We start from the raw sequence: 20877 nt of genomic DNA on the forward strand, positions 1-20877 counted from the left end.
AGCAGGCTCTCTGCTGAGCAGAGAGCCCGATGCAGGACTTGATCCCAGGACCCTGAGATCATGACCTGAGCCAAAGGCAGCGGCTTAGCCCACTGCGCCACCCAGGTGCCCAAATTATCCTCCTTTAAATGTGTCATCTGTTTTCTGCTGAGACCCTGACTGACACAGTAATAATACCTTACAGCTAAAAGCTTTTACATTTTCTCATTAATTTATTTGTACTTGGATAACACTTTCTCAAGTTTTTTTTTTCAAGTTTTTTTAAACAACAGACCTAGAAATGCAAGTGTCCATGTTTGATTCTTAGTCACTGTGCTGTAAGTAGAACTGAACGATCTCTTTGTTCTTGTCACAGGCATTTATAGCCTTTGTGTTTTTATTTCCATCTGTTGTTCCCTGAGAAGTCTTTATACTTACATAATGTCAAGGCATGAAACTGTTCCCTCCCATTTGATCTTTCCTTGATTCGCTTTTTATCTTCTAACCTCTGGACTCCAAAGCCTGTGAAGGCCTCACAGACAGAGAAGTTTTTTCTATTTGTATCCTCTGCATCAATCACAGAGCCTGGCATGGAATGGAGCCCAGGACAGACATTTTGAATGAATGGAGAATGATGTCTATTCTGGATATCAGTTATTAGGAAACCAAAATCATCAGACAGGAGTCTCCTTCGAGAGCATACATGAGAAAAGTAAACAACACTTGGTAATCAAGTCAGAGAAGTGTGTCTGCAGTGAGGGCAAAGCACATGCAGAGCTTAGTTGGGGCCGGCGATCAGAAGCTGAGGTAGCTCACAGACTTAGCTGTCTTATATTCTCTTCTTCAAAAATTCAGAGATGACCAATTCTTCTTCTCTGAGAAAATTATCCCATTTAAACATTCATGAATTAACCACAGTAACTTACTTCTAACAAAAAGAAGAAGTAATGGTTTCTGTCTCATAAATTTCAGCTATCTTGTACTCAGGGGTTGTCAAGTTGAAAGATTTCTTTTTACATTCTTAATACTCTGCTATTCTCTACGAAGAAAAATTTACTTCGAAATGGAAAGTGAGAGTTTGGGTTCATCCCTAATTTTTGACTCACATTATACAACCTAGCTCTAACTAAGCTGTAAGGGTTTACGACATTCAAGGCAAAATTAGAAAATAATAGAATCCTTTTACAGAGTAAGTTATGTGTAGGTTTTCCTGTTCCATCAAGCCATGGCCACTAGAAATGATCCAGACCCTTCTCTGGACAGATGAGGAAAGTAAAACCTGAGGTCAGATCAGTGGTAGATTCAGGTCTGAGACCAATGTTCCCTGGCTTCCCACTGGAAAAACAACTACAAAGGGAGGGCTCTAGATCCCTGGACTAGTCCTGTGATACAGAATTTAGCCCATTTGGGCACTATCTAGTCATCTTTTAAAGCCCACCCACTGGCTCACAGAAACTAACCAGACTCTGGAGAATGACGGGTAAAGCTGCCACAAAAGAAACAGCTGTGCTTGGTGACAACCAAAGTTCACCAAGACACAAAAGAGGCCTGGAGGACCAGGACCTGGTATTTTTTCAAAAACATTTGACATTTCCATCTTTGAAGTTTAGTATGAAAGGAAAACATGGAAAAAAGCAAGGTCAGGGGAGATAAATATCATTTGTGACAGACCTACTACATTCCTTTTCTAACCTTTGTACCAATTTTGTGAAGTAAATAGTTCTACCCCAAATTTCCTTTTATGCTGTGGATTTTTTTTTTTTCATTGTGCAAGTTTTACATTAAATTATTTATAATAAAAATGGGGTGTCTGGGGCGCCTGGGTGGCTCAGTGGGTTAAGCCGCTGCCTTCGGCTCAGGTCATGATCTCAGGGTCCTGGGATCGAGTCCCGCATCGGGCTCTCTGCTCAGCAGGGAGCCTGCTTCTCTCTCTCTCTCTCTCTCTGCCTGCCTCTCCGACTACTTGTGATTTCTCTCTGTCAAATAAATAAATAAAATCTTAAAAAAAAAAAAAAGGGGGTGTCTGGGTGGTTCAGTCAGTTGAGCAACCAACTCTTGATTTCAGCTCTGGTCATGATCTCAGTATCATGAGGTCAGTCCCCACATCAGGCTCCATGCTCTCTCCCCGTGCCCTTTCCCCGACTTGTACTCATTTGAGCTCTCTCTCTCTCTTTCTCTCTCCCTTTAATAAATAAATAAGTTATTTTAAATAACTATAAACTATTCACCTTTTTAAATTAAGGAACATGTTTAGGGTCATAAAGCTAGTTAATGGCAGAACAAGAATTCAACTAAGATCTGTTGAATGCCAAAGTCAAAGTCTCCAGACAAGTACCTATAATGAGTTTCATCTCCTAAAATCCTGGCAAGTTGAATCTTCAGAACATCTTTATTCATATATATTCTATTCTTATTATTTGGTTTCTACTAAACTATACCTGGCATTTCGCCATTGTTTTAATCTTTAGAATGTCAAAACTTCAGTTTTTAATCTTACATGCTTAATCATCCTCTTCTGATTAGAATCATAGTTGGGAATTCATCCATTTTTATCATCTCAATTAAACTTTGCTCATGACAATTTAAGATGTGGAATGTGTAAAAGTATTTACAAGTATCCCAGAGTTGGCTGTGCTACAAGAAAGCAGGTATATTTATAGTTACAAGAAACAATGTGAATTAGTTCATCTTTCTAGAAAGAAATCTGGTAGTATTAAAAAAAAAAAAAACCTATTAAACTATGGATGTCCTTTGTCCATTTTTTGGAAGAAAACATACCAAGAAAGTAAACCACACCAAAAAAAAAAAAAAGTTAACATCTCAAAATCTTCATAGTATGGTTTATAATTGTAAGCATTATAAATAATTCATCTTCCCAACAATAAGAAGGAGAGAAGTAAAATGAAGCACATTGGGCCAATTAGAAATGACAAATATATGTGTGTCAACCAATAACAACCAACATGAGCAAATTCCAGTCAACCTCAACTGGAAAAATGTTGCTAACAATGGCAGTGCCCCACTGCTGCCACATGCCTTCTTCCTAGCCACACTCATTAAGTATCTCATTTCATTGTTTTGTGTCTAAGCTTGCCTCCTACCTCTCCAAAGCCCTGCATAAAATCCTCCTGAACTCTGAGAACAGCCAGAATCCAACACTGACACTATTGTGGTATACGAGATGTGGTCATTAGCTTCATTGACAATCACTCATTGGCAGTCATTCCATTCAGCATCCCTCCCCAACTCACCACCTCGCATCACCCTCACCGCATGGCAACCGTAACTCTGAGTTCCCCTGTAGTCTTTTTTTGTTAGTGATCCTAATGGGCCACTATAAATATTCACTGGCACACCTCCTGTGTGCGAGACATTAGGGACTGATGAATGACACTATTTTGATTTCTGCAATAACCTTTCCAATCAGCCATTTCCTCTTTAAAAGGAAATAAGCCAAAAGATCTCCAGATCCTAAAGGTTCAACACTGTTAAGGACTGCAAAAGACTAGAACCTAGACTATCTCTACAACTAAACTTTTGCCTCTGCAAGATTCTAGCACTCACTCATTCCTAATGTAACCTCCTACCTAAGTGCTACACTCCTGTTGGAATATATCAGTGCTCTTGTGTAAAGGAACAGAATTTTGAGGGTCCTTGGATGACTCAGTCAGCTAAGTGTCAGCTTTCAGCTCAGGGTCCCGGGATTGAGCCTTCTTTTTCAGCAAGGAGGCTGCTTCCCCCCTCTTTTTACCACCCCCCACCCCCCGCTCATGCTCTGTCTCTCCCTCTCAAATAAATAAATTAAATCTTAAAAAAAAGTTTTTTTTTTAGTGAGTCCACATTTCAAATTCTGTTAGTGTGACTAAAAAGGTGTAATATTCGTGCTTTTTTATTTTTTAAGTTAATTTTTAGGGGTGCCTGGGTGATTCAGTTGGTTAAGCACCCAACTTTTGATTTCAATTCAGGTCATGATCTCAGGATTGTGAGAGGGAGCCCCACATCAGGCTCCACACTGAGCATAAAGCCTGCTTAAGATTTTCTCTCTCTCTCCTTCTCCCTTTGTCCCTCCCCCCAGTCCCCTGCTCCTACCCAGGCACTCCCTTTCTCTCTCTAAAAAAAATAATAATAATAAAAGATAAATTTTTTTAATTTTTTTAGATAATTTTAAATAAATATTTATATAAGTTCAGATTTTAAATAGTTTTCAAAGTTACAGAAAGTTGCAAGAATAGTAAGTCTCATATACCTAGGTTAACCAATTTTTAACATTTACCACCTTTGCTTTATTAACTATCCTTTCATATATGTATATATTTATATAAAATATGTACTTTTCTTTCTTCTAAGCCATTCAAGAGCAGATTGCATACACCATGCCCTTTAACCCTTATAAATAAGGATATGATCTTACATAACTACAGTATAGTTATTAAATTTAGAAAATTTAATAAGTAATTTGAATTAAATCTTTAGCCCCCTTTTCAATCTCATTAATGGTCCTAATAATTTTTTTATAAGCAATTTATGTTTAGGTTAGGCCAGGATCACTTATTTCTTTTAGCTGCTATGTCTCAGCCTTTCTTTGCTTTTCATGACACGGGTATTTTTGAAGAACACAAGCCAGTTGTTTGGTATAATGATCTTCATTTCTGTTTCTTTAATGCATTCTCCTGATAAGTTTGGTGCATTTTGGCTGCAGTGCTACCTAAATGGCATTGCATCATTTTTAAGAAGTCCCATCAGGAGGCACACAGTGATGTCCCTTTACACTTCATCGGTGATATTAATTGTGATCATTTGGTTAATGTGTTGTCCAACTTCTCTATTGGATAATTACTGGTTTTCCTGTTGTAATTACTCATTTTTTTTTCAAATTTTCCCTTCTTAGATTTAGTATCTAGTTATGATTCTTGCTTAAGTAAAATTTGACTATTGTGGTTTTAAAGGGGCGGTATTGTAACTCAATTATTCTTCTAACCCCATTATTAGTTGGCATATAAGAAAGAACCCTCTGAAAACTCCACCAAAAATTTGTCAGAACTGGTTCAGCGAAGTCCGAGGATAGAAAATCAATGTACAGATATGGTGAGTGTTGTGAAGTGTGTATGTCTGACGATTCAGACACCTGTACTCCTGGGGCAAATAATATATTATATGTTAATAAAAATAATTAATAAAAAATAAATTAAATTAATAAATAAAAAGAAAATCAATGTACAGGAATCTTTTGTGTTTCTGTATGCCAATGAAGCAGCAGAAAGAGAAATCAAGAAATCAATCCCATTTACAATTGCACCAAAAACCACTAACTACCTAGAAATAAACCTAACCAAAGAAGTAAAAGATCTGTATGCTAAAAATTATAGACCACTTATGAAAGAAATTGAAGATGACACAAAGAAATAGAAAAACATTCTATCTTCATGGATCAGAAGAACAACTATTATTAAATGTCTATAGTACCCAAAGCAATCTACACATTCAATCCAATCCCAATCAAAATAACACCAGCATTTTTCACAGAACTTACACAAGCAATCCTAAAATTTGTATGGAACCAGAAAAGACCCTGAATAGTCAAAGCATCTTAAAAAAGAAAAGCAAAGTGGGAGGGATCCAAGCTGTATTACAAAGCTATATTCAGAGACAACTGGGTAGCTCAGTTGGTTAAGCATCTGTCTTTGGCTCTGGTCATGATCCCAGAGTCCTGGGATGGAGCCCCGCATTGGGGTCCTGGCTCAGCAGGGAGCCTGCTTCTCCGCCTCCCTCTCCTGCCACTTCCTCCACTTGTCCTCTCTCTCTCTGTCAAATAAATAAATAATTTTTTTAAAGCTATAATCATCAAGACAGTATGGTACTGGCACAAAAACAGACACATAAATCAATAGAACAAAATAAAGAATCCAGAAATGGACCCATAACAATGTGGTCAACTAATCTTCAATGAAACAGGAAAGAATATCCAATGGAAAAAAGTCTGGACAGCAACATACAGAAGAATGAAACTGGACTGCTTTCTTAGAACATACACAAAACAAATTCAAAATGGATGAAAGACCTAAATATAAGGCAAGAAACCATCAAAAACCCTTGAGGATAAAACAGGCAGCAACGTCTTTGACCTCAGCCATAGCAACTTCTCACTAGGCACATCTCCAGAGGCAAGAGAAACAAAAGTAAAAATGAACTATTGGGGTCTCATCAAGATAAAAAGCATCTTCACAGCAAAGGAAAGAACCAATAGAAAGGGAGAAGGCAATACCACCTCACACCTGTCAGAATGGCTAAAATTAACAACTCAGGAAACAACAGATGTTGGTGAGGAGGCAAAGAAAGGGGAACCCTTCGACACTGTTGGTGGAGTTGCAAACTGGTGAAGCCACTTGAGAAAACAGTATGGATGTTCCTCAAAGTTAAAAATAGAGTTACCCTACATCCCAGCAATTGCACTACTAAGTATTATTCAAAGAATACAAAAATGTTAACTTGAAGGGGCACATGCACCCAATGTTCATAACAGCATTATCAATAATATCCAAACATTATCTCTTGATGAGACCCCAATGTCCATCAACTGAAGAGTAGGTAAAGAAGATGTAGGAGACCATATATATATATATATATATATATATATATATATATATATATATATATATATACTACTCAGCCATCAAAAAAGTGAAATCTTGCCATTTACAACAATGTGAATGGAACCAGAGTGAATTATGCTAAGTGAAATAAGCCAGTCAGAGAAAAAAAAATACCATATGATTTCACTCATGTGTGGAACTTAAGAAACAAAACAGATGAACACAGGGGAATTGAAGGGTGGCTCAGTTGATAAGCATCTGCCTTCAGCTCAGGTTGTGATCCCAGGGTCCTGGGATCAAGCCCTGCATCCAGCTCCCTGCTCAGCAGTTAAAGCCTGCTTCTCCCTCTCCCACTCCCCCTGCTTATATTCCCTCTGTCACTGTCTCTCTCTCTCTCTCTGTCAAATAAATAAATAAAATCTTTAAACAAAACAAACAAACAAAAAATACTAGTTCATTGATACAGAAAACATATTGGTTGTTGTCAGAGGCTGGGGGTTGGGGAGATAGGAGAAATGGGTGAAAGTAAAAAAAAAAAAAAAAAAAAAAAAAGTGCCAATTCCTATTATTGTGGAATTTCATCGTGTGCACTTAATTTCTGTTGGGGTGTAATTGTACCTAGTGCCCTCAAATAAAAAGAGTTAGTAAAAATATTAGAAATTGTAAGTTTAGGGACGCCTGGGTGCCTCAGTGGGTTAAAGCCTCTGCCTTCAGCTCAGGTCATGATCTCAGGGTCCTGGGATCGAGCCCCACATCGGGCTCTCTGCTCAGCGGGGAGCCCGCTTCCCCCTCTCTCTCTCTCCGCTTGCCTCTCTGCCTACCTGTGATCTCTGTCTCTCTAATAAATAAATTAAAAATCTTTAAAAAAAAAAAAAGAAATTGTAAGTTTAACTAATACCAATTCTAGCAAATCTCAGAAAGTTCTTCTCCTTCCCACTTCTCATACCCACTTCCCATATTTGTATCTCCTTTCTTATATAATGGGGACCCTAAATCCCCAAAAATTCAATATATTTTTCCTCTGGTCAATCCTACAATACACATAAAGTATCTTTAGAATTGCTATTCCCACACTACTATGAGAAAAAAAAACTACTATGAAGAAGTCAAAATTTGTTAGCACTCCTTTTTTCCTTTAGGCAGTATATATAGTCAAATTATTGTATAGTCAAAAGTTACTTGAATTAGTTTTTTTCCCCCTTCAATGTCAATATTATGTTCATTTAAAAATATCGTTGGGTTTAAGTGTTTCTATTTATATTCCATTTTTGGAATTTTTTTATCTATGTTGATATATTTTATTTAAAAATATTTAGTGGGGGGTGCCTGCGTGGCTCAGTGGGTTAAGCCACTGCCTTCAGCTCGGGTCATGATCTCAGGGTCCTGGGATCGAGTCCCACATCAGGCTCTCTGCTCAGCGGGGAGCCTGCTTCCTCCTCTCTCTCTCTGCCTGCCTCTCTGCCTACTTGTGATCTCTCTCTGTCAAATAAATAAATAAATAAATAAAAATCTTTTTAAAAAAATAAAAATAAAAATATTTAGGGGGCACCTGGGTGGCTTAGTGGGTTAAATAAAGCCTTTGCCTTCGGCTCAGGTCATGATCCCAGTGTCCTGGAATCGAGCCCTGCATTGGACTCTCTACTTGCTGGGGAGACTTCCTCCTCTCTCTCTCTCTCTCTCTGCCTGCCTCTCTGCCTACTTGTGATCTCATTCTGTCAAATAAATTAATAAAATTTAAAAAAAAATTTAGAACATTAATACAATAACATCAACCTTATATAAAAATGAATGGTCAGAGAATTGTTACTCCTACCTCCACAGTTTCCATGTCTCCTCTACACTACCACTCAGTATAGGCCACTAAGTACATTAAATTCTGGTTTATGAACATATTTGCATTTTTTTCTCCTTCTCTCTTATACAAAGGTAGCACACTACACATATACTTTTGCAACCCCCCTTTATCATTTACCATATTCTGGAAATCACTCCCTACCTTCATAGACATCATCCTACCTAGAACCTGATTGTATATATGTGATGAAAGTCAGTCTTCTATGTTTGGTCATTAAGGTGCTTACCAATATTTTGCAATTGTAAGTAATGGTGCAGTGAATCACCTTGGGTGTTTATTTTTGTATTGTTAGAGGCGTATGTTCCTGCTGAATTTCTAGAAGTAGAGTGCTGGGCTTGTTAGATTTTGTCAAATTCCCCTTTGCAGGCGTGGTATCATTTTCCTTTCTAGCAGCAATATTTCCTCATAGCCTCGCCAAAAGAATGTATCATCAAGCTTACAACTCTTTGCTAGTCTGAAAGAAGAGAAATGGAATTTCATTGTAGTTTTAAATTGAATTTCTTTTTATGAGTGAGGTTGAACATCTTTTTATTTGTTTAGAGGCTATTTTATATAAATAATATATAAATTGATTCCCCTCATAAAAACTTGAAGCACTATGGGTAAGTTCTTTTTAACCATCACCCACCATCTGGTCCCCTTTCCCCATACCCAGGGATAACTACTGTGATCAATTTGGTGTGTATCCTTCCAGTTCTTCTCTAAGGTCTTTTTTTTTTTTCTCTAAGCTCTTTATATATGAAAATACATCCCTGTAGAAAGTATACTGTATACTTTGTATACAGGATTTTTATAACCAGCTTTGTATACTTTGATGTGTTTTGACTTTTGACTTCTATTTTTTTCAATGTATCGTACTATACATGTCTATCTATGGCTTAACATTTGTATTTTTCTTTTATTTTTGTAAAAATAAGACACTTTAATGCCTCAATGTTTAAATTACAGTGTACTAAATAAATATTAGTTTTTATATTTTTCCATTTCACCGTACACTTACTATCAATAGAGTTTTTAAAATAAAAATTTTTTAAATATTTTATTTATTTATTTGACAGAGAGAGATCACAAGTAGACGGAGAGGCAGGCAGAGAGAGAGATAGAAGGAAGCAGGCTCCCTGCTGAGCAAAGAGCCCAATGCGGGATTCGATCCCTAAACCCTGAGATCATGACCTGAGCCGAAGACAGTGGCTTAACCCACCTAGCCACCCAGGCGCCCTTAAAATAAAAATTTTATTGTGGCAAAACTCACATAAAATTTATCATTCTAACCATTTTTAAGAGTAAACTTGGGGCACCTTGGGATGCTCAGTCATTAAGCATCTACCTTCAGCTTGGGTCATGATCACAGTGTCCAGGGATCGAGTCCTGCATCAGGCTCCCTGCTCTTCGGGAGGCCTGCTGCTCCCTCTCCCATTCCCCCTGTTTGTGTTCCCTCTCTCCCTGTGTCTCTCTCTGTCAAATAAATAAATAAAAATCTTTAAAAAATAAATAAAGAGTAAAGTTAAGTATATTTACATTGTTGTGAAACAGATCTCCAGAACTTCCATTTTACAACTCTGAAACTCTATGCATTAAGCAATTCTTGTTTTCCCCCATCAAGCTCCTGGTAACCACCATTCTACTTTCTGTTTCTTGACTACTTTAGATACCTCATATAGTAGAATCATACAGTATTTGTCTTTTTGTAACCAGCTTATTTCACATGACATGTCCCCAAGTTTGATCAATGTAGTATTTGGAAGAATTCCTTTCTTTTTTTTTTTTAAGATTTTATTTATTTATTTGACAGACAGAGATCACAAGTAGGCAGAGAGGCAGGCAGAGAGAGAGAGAGAGAGAGAGAGAAGCATGCTTCCTGCGGAGCAGAGAACCCGATGCGGGGCTCGATCCCAGGACCCTGAGATCATGATCTGAGCCGAAGGCAGCAGCCCAAACCACTGAGCCACCCAGGCGCCCCAGAATTCCTTTCATTTTTGAGGCTGAATAATAAGCCGCTGTATGTATACATCACATTTTGTTTATCCATTCCTCTGTTGATGGACATTTGGATTGCTTCCACCTATTGACTATTCTGAATAATACCGCTATAAATATGGTATGCAAATGTCTCTTTGAAACCTTGCTTTCAATTCTTTTGGATAAATATCCAGAAGTAGGATTACTAGATTATATGGTAGTTTTACTAAAAACTTTTTAAGGAAACTCCTGTTTTCCATAACAGTTGCACCATTTTACAATCCCCCAAACAGTGCACAAGGGTTCCAATTTCTCCTCATCCACAAATAGCACTTGTTTTTTTGATAGCAGCCTTTCTAATGGGAAAGAGATATCTCAGGATGTTTTTGATTTGCATTTCCCTAATGATTAGTGATGTTGAGAATCTTTTCATATGTTTATTGACCATTTATATATCATCATTGGAGAAATGTCTATTCAAATACTTCACGCATTTTTTAAGGTTTTATTTTTTATTGGCTAGAGAGAGAATGCAAGAGAACACAAGCAGGGGGAGCAGCAGAGGGAGAGGGAGGAGCAGGCTCCCCGCTGAGCAGGGAGCCCCAAGCAATGCCTGGCTCCATCCCAGGACCTTGAAATCTGGACTTGAGCCTAAGGCAGACACCTAACTGACTGAGCCCCCCAGGTACTCCTCCTTTGCCCATTTTTTAATTGGATTATTGGTTGTTTTTGTTATTGAGATGTAGGATTATTTATATATTCTAGATGTTGACCTTTTACCCGATAAGTGATTTATAAATAATTTCTGCCATTCCTTAGGTTGCTTTTTCACTCTGTGCATTGTATCCTTTAATGGAAGAAAGTTTTTAAGTTTGATACAGTTTCATTTGTCTATTTTTGCTTTTGTTGCCTGCATTTTTTTGACGTCATTCCAAATAAATCATTCCCAAGTTCATTGTCATGAAGCTTTTCCTATATGTTTTCTTTTAGGAGCTTTATAGTTTTAGAAGCTTCTAGAAGCTTTATAGCTTTATAGTTTTAGATCTTACATTTAAGTCTTTAATATATTTTGAGTTAATATATTTTGAATAGTATAAAGTAAGTATCTGATTTAATTCTTTTGCATGGGGACAGCCAATTTTCACAGCACCATTTGTTAAAAATACTGTTCTTTCCCCTTTGAGTGGTCTTGCACCCTTGTTGCAGATCATTGACCATATACACAAAGATTTATTCCTAGGTTCTCTATCTTATTCCATTGGTTTATTTGTTTCTCTTTATGCCAATACTTCACAGCTTTGATTACTGTAGCTTTGTATTATATTTTGAAATCAGGAACTTTGAATTTTCCAATTTTATTCTTTATCAAAATTGTTTTGGTAATTCAAGGTCCCTTGAGATGCCATCTTAATTTTAGGATGAATTTTGCAACTTGCAGCTTAACTTTTTAACTCAGAAATATTGCTTAATTTATCCGTATTAATACAAATACATCTATATTTACCTCATTCTTTTAAACCACTGTATAATGTGTATTAACAGTACGACAATTTCCTGTGACCTTTATCCAAAATGATTATCACTTACATTGTTTCCAATTTTCACTGATCTTGCCTGGGATTGCTTAAATGTTCCATTAACTTTAAGTCATTGGCTTAAGCGATTAATAATGAAAGCAGTCTTTTTAACATTATTTTAGCTGAATATAAAAATCAATACATACACACTGTAAAAAAGTCAATGCAGAAAAATATAAGGACTAAATCTAAAACACTTATAATCCTACAAAAGTGATAGGCAACATATACGGATTCGGGGGATTTATAGTACAGAAATTAAATCCTAGATCCTCCACCAACTATGTGACCCTGGGAAAGTGACTTAATTTCACTAACCCCAGTTTTCTCACATATAAAATGAAGACAATCATGTCTACCTTTAGGAGGTTTTGTGAGAATTAAATGAAGTAATACTTAGGAAGATGTGAGACATCTGGGTGGCTCAGTCAGTTAAACCTCTGCCTTCAGCTTATGTCATGATCCCAGGGTTCTAGGATGCCCCACATCAGGCTCCTTGCTCAGTGCGGAGTCTGCCTCACTCTCTCCCTACCCCTGCCCCCACTCACGTTCTCTCTCATTCGCTAATAAACGAAAGCTTTTAAAAATACTTAGGATCATGCATAGCACTATATTCTATATCTATGCTACAGATTCTACAGGGAAATGGGTAACTAAATTATAGTATAGCCAAATAATAAAAAATGTATATAGCTATTAAAAATCATGAGGTAGATCTATATGTTTATAGAACATATAGATCTTGGAAATATTTCTCAGATTTAAATTAAAAAGTAAAAAAAGTAACTTCATATTTTAAAATGTGCATGTGCTGGGGCGCCTGTGTGGCTCAGTGGGTTAAAGCCTCTGCCTTTGGCTTGGGTCGTGATCCCAGGGTCCTGGGATTGAGCCCCGAGTGGGGCTCTCTGCTCAGCAGGGAGCCTGCTTCCTCCTCTCTCTCTCTGCCTGCTTCTCTGCCTACTTGTGATCTCTTGTCTGTCAAATAAATAAATAAAATCTTTAAACAAAATAAAATAAAATGTCCATGTGCATCTGCCTATACATGTGCATAAAAATAACATGTATAGCATGACATACATATGAAACAAAGTCTTAAAAGGAAGCAGGGCAGAAAAAGAAATGAAAAAGATTTCATTTGCTTTTTGCACATAATCATTCTGTGAGATCATTAAAATGAAATGCATTGTTTTGTAATTAAGAGGCTAACAAAGATTTTTTTTAGTCTAAAGAGAAATTCGTTGTTTTTTTTTAAGATTTTATTTACTTATTTGACAGACAGAGATCATAAGTAGGTAGAGAGCAGGTGGGGGGGGCGGGGAAGCAGGCTCCCTGCTGAGCAGAGAGCCCGATGCAGGGCTCAATCCCAGGACCCCAAGACTATGGCCCAAGCCGAAGGCAGACGCTCAACTCGCTGGGCCACCCAGGCACCCCAGTCTAAAGAGAAATTCTATTTTTGAAAGGAAAAATAACTAAATTACAGAACTACATTACAGAACCTTCCACCTGTTGTTCTATTTTTCAAACTTAACACCTTATGAAGAAAAATTTCTAATTAAAAATAGCAAAAGTGGGGCACCTGTGTGGCTCAATCAGTTAAGCAGCTGCCTTTAGCACAGGTCATGATTCCAGGGTCCTGGGATCGCGCCCTGCATCAGGTTCCTTGCTCAGCGAGGAGCCTGCTTCTCTCTCTCTCGCCCCTACTCATGTTCTCTCTCACCATCTCTGTCTCTCTCAAATAAATAAATTAATTAATTAATTAATTTAAAATAAAAATAACAAAAGCAAATAGGTCACCTAAAACTTTCCTTCTATGTTTCTCTTGAAATCATATCAGGAAGGGTTTCCATCAGTGCAGTTCTGCAGGAGGACTTGCGAGATCAATCTGAAACTTCTGGCCTCAAAGGATTGTTCTGGGATAAAATAAACATCTTCTAGATCTCCCCTGGCTTTTATTAATCTAGGCCTCTTGCTCATTCAAAAATTTTCCACACCAGCTTTCTTTATACCAAACAGCAATCCATATAAATGTTTTAGCCTCAGCTACCCAGGGTCATACAGCTAAACCATTATAACCATGGTCTTTTCTTAATTCCTAAAGGAAATCAACAGTGAAGGAAAAGGCTCTTTCCATAAACTGTGGTGGTTTCCATTATATGCTTATGATGGTACCATAAACTAATCAAAATATAGATTTGCAATTTTCAGGATATCCTTGAATTATATTTGTAGATCAAGGAGAACTTTCTAAAAACATATTTACTCTATTAATTTCTATAAACATATGTGGCAAAAGATGAGAACCAAGAACAAAGGATGTATCTTCAAATAGCTTCAGAAAACTAGCATAATGTGATAGCCATTTACTTCACGCCTCCACAAATGAAATTTACTCTTCCTGCGCAATGTGGAAATCCTTAGGAACAGTTCTCATAAAGGTCAGTTGAGGAATTCATTGAACCGCAAAACCAGTTGTTTGAGGGGTGGGGGCAGGGAAAGAGATTGATGGGAAAAATACGAGATCATAAAAAAGCTCAGGCACAAGGAAAAGTCCAGCTCCATAAACTTTTTTTTCCTTAATATTGGGACATTATGGGATGAGTTGATACCAGGATGAACTAAGCCAGTTAGAATATTATAATATACAGTAAAGAAATTCAATGTGCAATTATGCTGAAAAATCCTAAAATGACTCCAAGAGAAAGAATATAAATAACACCTAAGCAATAGTTTTACAAGTCATTAACTCTTTATGAACATGGAAAGATCAGTAGTAAATAAAAACAAAAAGAGTTGAATCTTATAATTTCATAAAATTCTCTCTTAAGTGGTGTTATTAATGGAAAGGTGCTATCTGGGTCACAGATAGAGTGAAGATCCATTTTGGACCATTCAGACCAAGGTCAGATTAAAGGTTCCTGGGTCTTCAAGGAAGATATGATACTTCAAGGTATCATATCAGTCCCAGATGAGAGAGAAATAAGCTTCTACTTTATTTAATTCCCTGCTATATAGGGTCTTTGTCCCATGAGCCAAATTTGTATCGACAAACATTGATGACGTCTGATTGAAATAAAAAAAAAATTGAGGTTTTTGTTTGGTTGGTTGGTCGGTTTGGTTTATTTTGTGTTTTGTTTTGTTTTGCTATCTACTAAAGGAAAGATAATACCCCCAGAATGTGGTGATCTCATCAAGACATTACAATCCAATCAGGTGGTCTTCTGCTTGGATGTTTCTCTCCAAAGTCTTCTCCCACTCCGCAAGAAATGCTTGTAAGTGTGCTGTCGGATGAAATCAGGATAGATCCCAGCACTCAAAAATCATGCTTTCCCCTGATAAACGTCTTGAAAGTAGAATTAAAATCTCATTTCTTACTAAGAAAAAAAATTAAACTTAAATACAACTAATGAGAAATAGCTCATTTATATGCATATATATGATAATGTGCAATAGTATATTATATGTATAATATGTATGTTACTTATTAGTTATATAGAGCCTGAAGCAAGGTAGAAGTGCTAATGCTTTATTGAGTGCTATAATTCCAGGACATAAAACAGTAAACAAAGCAAAGCCCCTGCTCTCAGAGAATACATTTTAATGAGGAAATTAGAAAATAAACAAATATATATATCTGAGAAAGGGACATATATATATTAGAGAAAGTGACACATATATGTATATATTAGAGAAAGTGACATAAAGTAATGATACTATTTTACATAGACTGTCAGGGAAGGACTTTCTGAAGAGGTTATATTTGAGCAGAAACTTTAATGAAAAAAGGAATAAATAATGTAAATATCTGGAAGATATACCTTCTATGCTCAAGAAAGGATGACTCAAGAATCTGAGATAAGAATGTATTAAACAGGTGGCTCAGTCAATTAAGCTTCTGCCTTTGGCTCAAGTCATGATCTCAGGGTCCTGGGATTGAGCCCTGTATCAGCAGGGAGTCTGCTTCTCCTTCTCCCTCTGCCTCTGCCCTCAATTCATGCTCTCTGTCAAATAAATAAATAAAATCTTAAAAAAAAGAATGTGCTAAACATATTGAAAGAGAAAGGAGGTCGTGTGGTTGGAACCAAGTGAAAGATGCCAAAAGAAAGAGCTCATGGAGTTGAAAGGTTCTTTTGGGACTAGATGGTCCAGATTGAGGGATTTCATTCTAAGGGTGATTTCTCAGGCCAGAGGGTTTGGGGAATGAGAAGTAAAAGTAGATGAGTAGACGTCAATTAGAGAGCAACTATGGTGGTCCAGGAAAAAAAAAAGTGGTTTAATTAATTCCAGACTCATCTGCCAACTCCCAACCTTAATATCACTGCTTCTAGGAGGCCTTTTCTGATCCCATAGTTGAGATTCAATTCTCTTTTTGTCTCTTGCCTCACCACTCCATACTTACCCTCCAATAGTTACCCCCATCATATTTTCCAATAACTACTTGTTTTGTTTTATTTTCCTACTAGATCAAAAACTCTATAAAGGAAAGAACTATTGTTGTTTGTTTTGTTCACCCCTGTATCCTCAAGGCCTAGCACAGTGCCTGGAAAACAGTAGGCATTAAATAGATACTGAAGAAATCAATTCATGGGGCAAACTTTTAATATTAACAAAAATCAGAGAATGTAGTAACCAAACACTCAGGACCACATTATGACTTTCATGGACCCCATCTGCATAAAATTAGATATTTATAAATATAAGCACTGTGCCTACTGTGCCTAATAGATAAGTTGGGCCCACAAGCATCAGCAACAGAGGAGTTAAAAACAATGGAAAAAGTCAGAGGGGAATAGAGGGAGGGCCAGAATCAGAGATTAGCCTGACTTCTAAGATGTGGTAGACAGTGTAACTGCGAATCAACTACAGTGCTTTTATCTGCAAGTAACAGAGTCCTGATTCCAATTCACTAAACCAATAACAGGAAAGTGCTGATGTATGGCAAGGTCTGGGCTTAGTACTCAGTGACTCAATAGTGTCTGCAAAGTTTTAGGTTCTTTCTAATCCAGTTCCCCTTGTGGTCATCAGAAGACTATCAGCAGAAATGGAGGCAACATCCCTCTTTGTTTACATCCAGTGAGACAGACAAGAAGTTTCAGTCTTCGCTATAGTCTAATTAAGCCAACACTAGTCATGCATCCAGTCTGGACCAGTAACAGTCCCCTGAGGAATACCTCACACTGACTGATAGAGCAAGTCAGGATCCTTTCCTAGAGCTAGGGATGTGGCATACACCAGAACAAAATCAGGAAGTAGGAAATAGGAAGCCCCTCAAGATTTCAAAAGATGTGCAATGGGTTATCAGATATCAAGTACATAAAAACCATTTACATTAGGCATATAAAGTGTTTACAGCAAGTAGTAAAAAGTATCTGCATCAAGTAAATAAAAAGGTCAAGAGACCATTTAATCTAAGGGAAGATCTTAAAGGAGAATTGTGGAGCACCTGGGTGGCTCAGTTGGTTGGGCAGCTGCCTTCACCTTGGGTCATGATCCTGGAATCTCAGGATCAAGTCCCGCATCGGGCTCCCAGCTCCACGGGGAGTCTGCTTCTCCCTCTGACCTTCTCCCCTCTTGTGCTCTCCCTCACTGTCTCTCTCTCAAATAAATAAATAAAATCTTTTTTTTTTAAAGAGGGTTGTAGAAGATGCTTTTGAAGAAAGCTGTGCTGTAAGCTGCCTCCCCACACCCCTCTCCTTAAAGGGTGAAATGGAGCTGCCCTCCTCCTTCAAAGCTTAGTGAGGGGGCATTCCACAGGCCTAAAGGAGCTTAATATATGACCTCTACATTTGGGTGGCCCACAGTTGGAAATGATGCTTACAAAATTTAGAAGGCTCTTTATTGGTAACAATATCAAATCACAAATGACCTCCACTCATGAAACTTCAAGACTCAGTCTTCATCTTATTTAACATATCAGCAGAACAGAACAGTTGAAACATCTTCTTCATCTGGCTTCTCATAGGCCAGCATTCCAGGTTTTCTGCCTACCTTCATGATCTCTCCTTTTTCCCTAGCTCCTCCTCACCCCCAACCACTCACTGACAGAGCACTCCAAGGCTCCAACCTTGAACCTCTCGTTTTTTTCTGCCTACACTTATTCTCCCTATATGCTAACAACTTCCAAATGTTCACCTCCAAACCAGAACTCCCCTAGGCGGTCATCTGGGTCTGTAGGAGGCCGGGAAAACCCCCATCAGCAAGTGAGGGCCGCTGGGTCTTGTCTTTTTGTTGTCTGTTTTGTTACTCGTTTCTAGGGAACCAGATGTTGGGGTCGATTCCACGTTAAAACATGTTAACCCCCTAGGGCCTGCCTGGGCCTACTTAGCCATAGTGACTCCATGTTGCCTAGGTAGACATTTTGTTGTCTAGAAAAGTTACTGCTCTCGGTTCCAGGTAACTGTTACTAAAACACAACACCTAAAACAAGGTGACTGTTACTAAAACACACACCTAAAACAAGGCCAATTCCAGGTAACTATTACTAAAACATATACCTAAAACAAGGCCATTGGTAACCGTTACTAAAACACACAAGTAGGAGACATCCAATCAGCCAAAGCCACATATGCAGATGTCTGCGATTGTGCCCTATAAAAACTAGCTTGTAAGACCAAGGGGCGTCGCTCTCTTCGGAGGCGGCCCTGGCTGGTCAGTCTGACTTCTAATGCTTGGCATAGAATAAAGCTTTATATAACTTTCCCTTTGTCTCAGCCTCATTTCCCTGGCTGGTCAGTCTAACTTCTAATGCTTGGCATAGAATAAGGTTTTGCGTAACTTTTCTCAGTCTCGTTCCTTTGATAACGGACCCAACACTCACCACCTCCCCATGGCCCTGCCCCCTTCCCCGTTTTATTGTTCTTCACAGTACACAGCCTGTTTGCTTCTATGGTACACTATCATTTACTTATTTGTCAGTCTCAGCCCATAAAAATATAAGCTCCATGAGGGTAGGGATTTTTTTTTTTTTTTTTTTTGGTCTGGGTGGTGAAATGCTGTATCCCCAGCATCTAGAACTGGGCCTGACATATGACAGGTGTTCAATAATTATCAGTCAAATGATTGCATGAATATTTTGCTTTCTGTAGTTACAGATTATGAATATTTTACAAGAATAAAATATTCATTTATCCATTGAACAAAGATGGACTCAGAGCAAACCCAAACCCAGGCACTATGCTAGGTGCTGAGTCAAGAGTGGTGAGCATAGGGGCACCTGGCTGGCTCAGTGGGTTAAAGCCTCTGCCTTCAGAAGCTCAGGTCATGATCTCAGGGTCCTGGGATCGAGCCCCGCATTGGGCTCTCTGCTCAGCGGGGAGCCTGCTTCCTCCCTCTCTCTCTGCCTACCTGTCATCTCTGTGTGTCAAATAAATAAATAAAATCTTTAAAAAAAAAAAAAAAAAAGAGTGGTGAGCATAACTGGGCTGACTACATTACCTGGGCTCATGGAGCTTAGTCTAGTGATAGATGATTGAAATAATGACAAAATGAGTGTTAAGTACTGGAAGAAGGGGACACAAGTCTACAAAAGCATATCAAAAAGAAAGATAGCCTTGCCTAGACCAGATAAAGGGGAGTAGAGCAAAAAAGGACCTGTAACTAAGCTCCACGTTCTACGATTTCTCTAAGATTTTGCTCAGGACTACCTCTGTTGAGCATCAAAATTGTTAAGAGTTGCACTCCGTACTACCTACTGATGATTCCCTGAGGAAGTAGCCCCTGAGCCAAGAAAGATCCACACCCATTACAGAGGTGAAGGGGTTGCGCAGAGCAGAGTGGAGGAGTGGAATAGAGGCAGAGGAAACTGTGGCAGAAGAGTCTAGAGGGGAAGGACTTTAGCACATTCTGAAACACAGAAAGCAAGGGGAGGGTGGTGAGAGAAGAGGTTGGAGAGGGAAAGCATAGCCAAGGCCTGGCAGGCTCTCCAAAAGATTCTAGCTTTATCCTAAAAGGAATCAGAAGCCACAGGAAGGACCTTGTTTGGTCTCACTTCATTTTGTTCCATTGGCATTGTTGTGATGTAACTGGACATGTATTTTGAAAGTATTTGGGGAACTGCCTTTGTGGGGAATACTTGACCAGAGGCAGCTGGCCAGGCGCAGGAAGATCAGTCAGGAGGTAGCAGAGTAGTCCAGGAGAGCAATCGGGTAACTTGCCCCAGAGTAGAGAAGCAGGAAATGGGAAGAAATCAACCAGTTCAAAAGATTTCACTGCCTGTTTTTTATGGGTTGAATCTTGTCCCTCCAAAATTCATATGCTTAAGCCCTCACCCCTAACCCCTCAGAAGATGGATGGATTTTTTTAGGTAGTACCTTTAAAGAGGTAGCTGGGTAAAATGAGGTCCTTAGGGTGGGCTCTAAGCCATTGTGACAGGTGTCCTTATAACAAGAGATTAGGACACACCCACGCAGAGGAAACCATGTGAAGACACTGGGAAGGTGGCCATCTACAAGCCAAAGGGAGAGGCCCTAGGAGGAACCAACGCTGTCCACACTTTTATCTCTCATTTCTATCTTTCAGAACTGTGAGGAAACAAATTTCTAATTATTTAGGCCACCCTAAATTTGTTATGGCAGACACTAATACACTATGAAAAAAGATTTAAGTGAAGACTAAGACCTCTGAAAAATAAAAATACACTTTATTTATTCTAATTGAAATCAGGGTGGTGTATGATGGTAAAATTCAAACAAAAGAGCATTTCTTCAGGATCTCCAGAGATGGCTTCTGCAACACATCTATATCGTCCCTAAAACAAGGAATAAGAAATACAAGCAAATAAAATGTTAGATGCTTCTATTTTGTAAGATTTTTATAAGAACTTTGTCTTAGTAGGAGGAAGCCATTGAAATGAAATTGGTTATCATTATCTTGGTTTTCCAATGAGATGAAATTTTGTATGCCTTTGAATTTGGTGAGCATA

At 38.2% G+C, this 20877-nt stretch overlaps 1 protein-coding gene across 1 annotated transcript in view; it reads right to left on the reverse strand.

The window, feature by feature from the left end:
• Positions 1–20576: 20576 nt before the first annotated feature.
• The window catches only part of TMEM70 (transmembrane protein 70), a 43122-nt gene continuing 42821 nt past the window's right edge, over positions 20577–20877 (reverse strand). Inside the window, exon 6 of the mRNA XM_082719872.1 lies at positions 20577–20703. Coding sequence (XP_082575998.1) covers positions 20605–20703 — 99 coding nt within the window. The 3' untranslated portion in view covers positions 20577–20604. The remainder of the gene's footprint in view (positions 20704–20877) is intronic.

Source organism: Mustela nivalis (assembly GCF_964662115.1).
Source record: "Mustela nivalis genome assembly, chromosome: 2".
NCBI classification, from domain to species: domain Eukaryota; kingdom Metazoa; phylum Chordata; class Mammalia; order Carnivora; family Mustelidae; genus Mustela; species Mustela nivalis.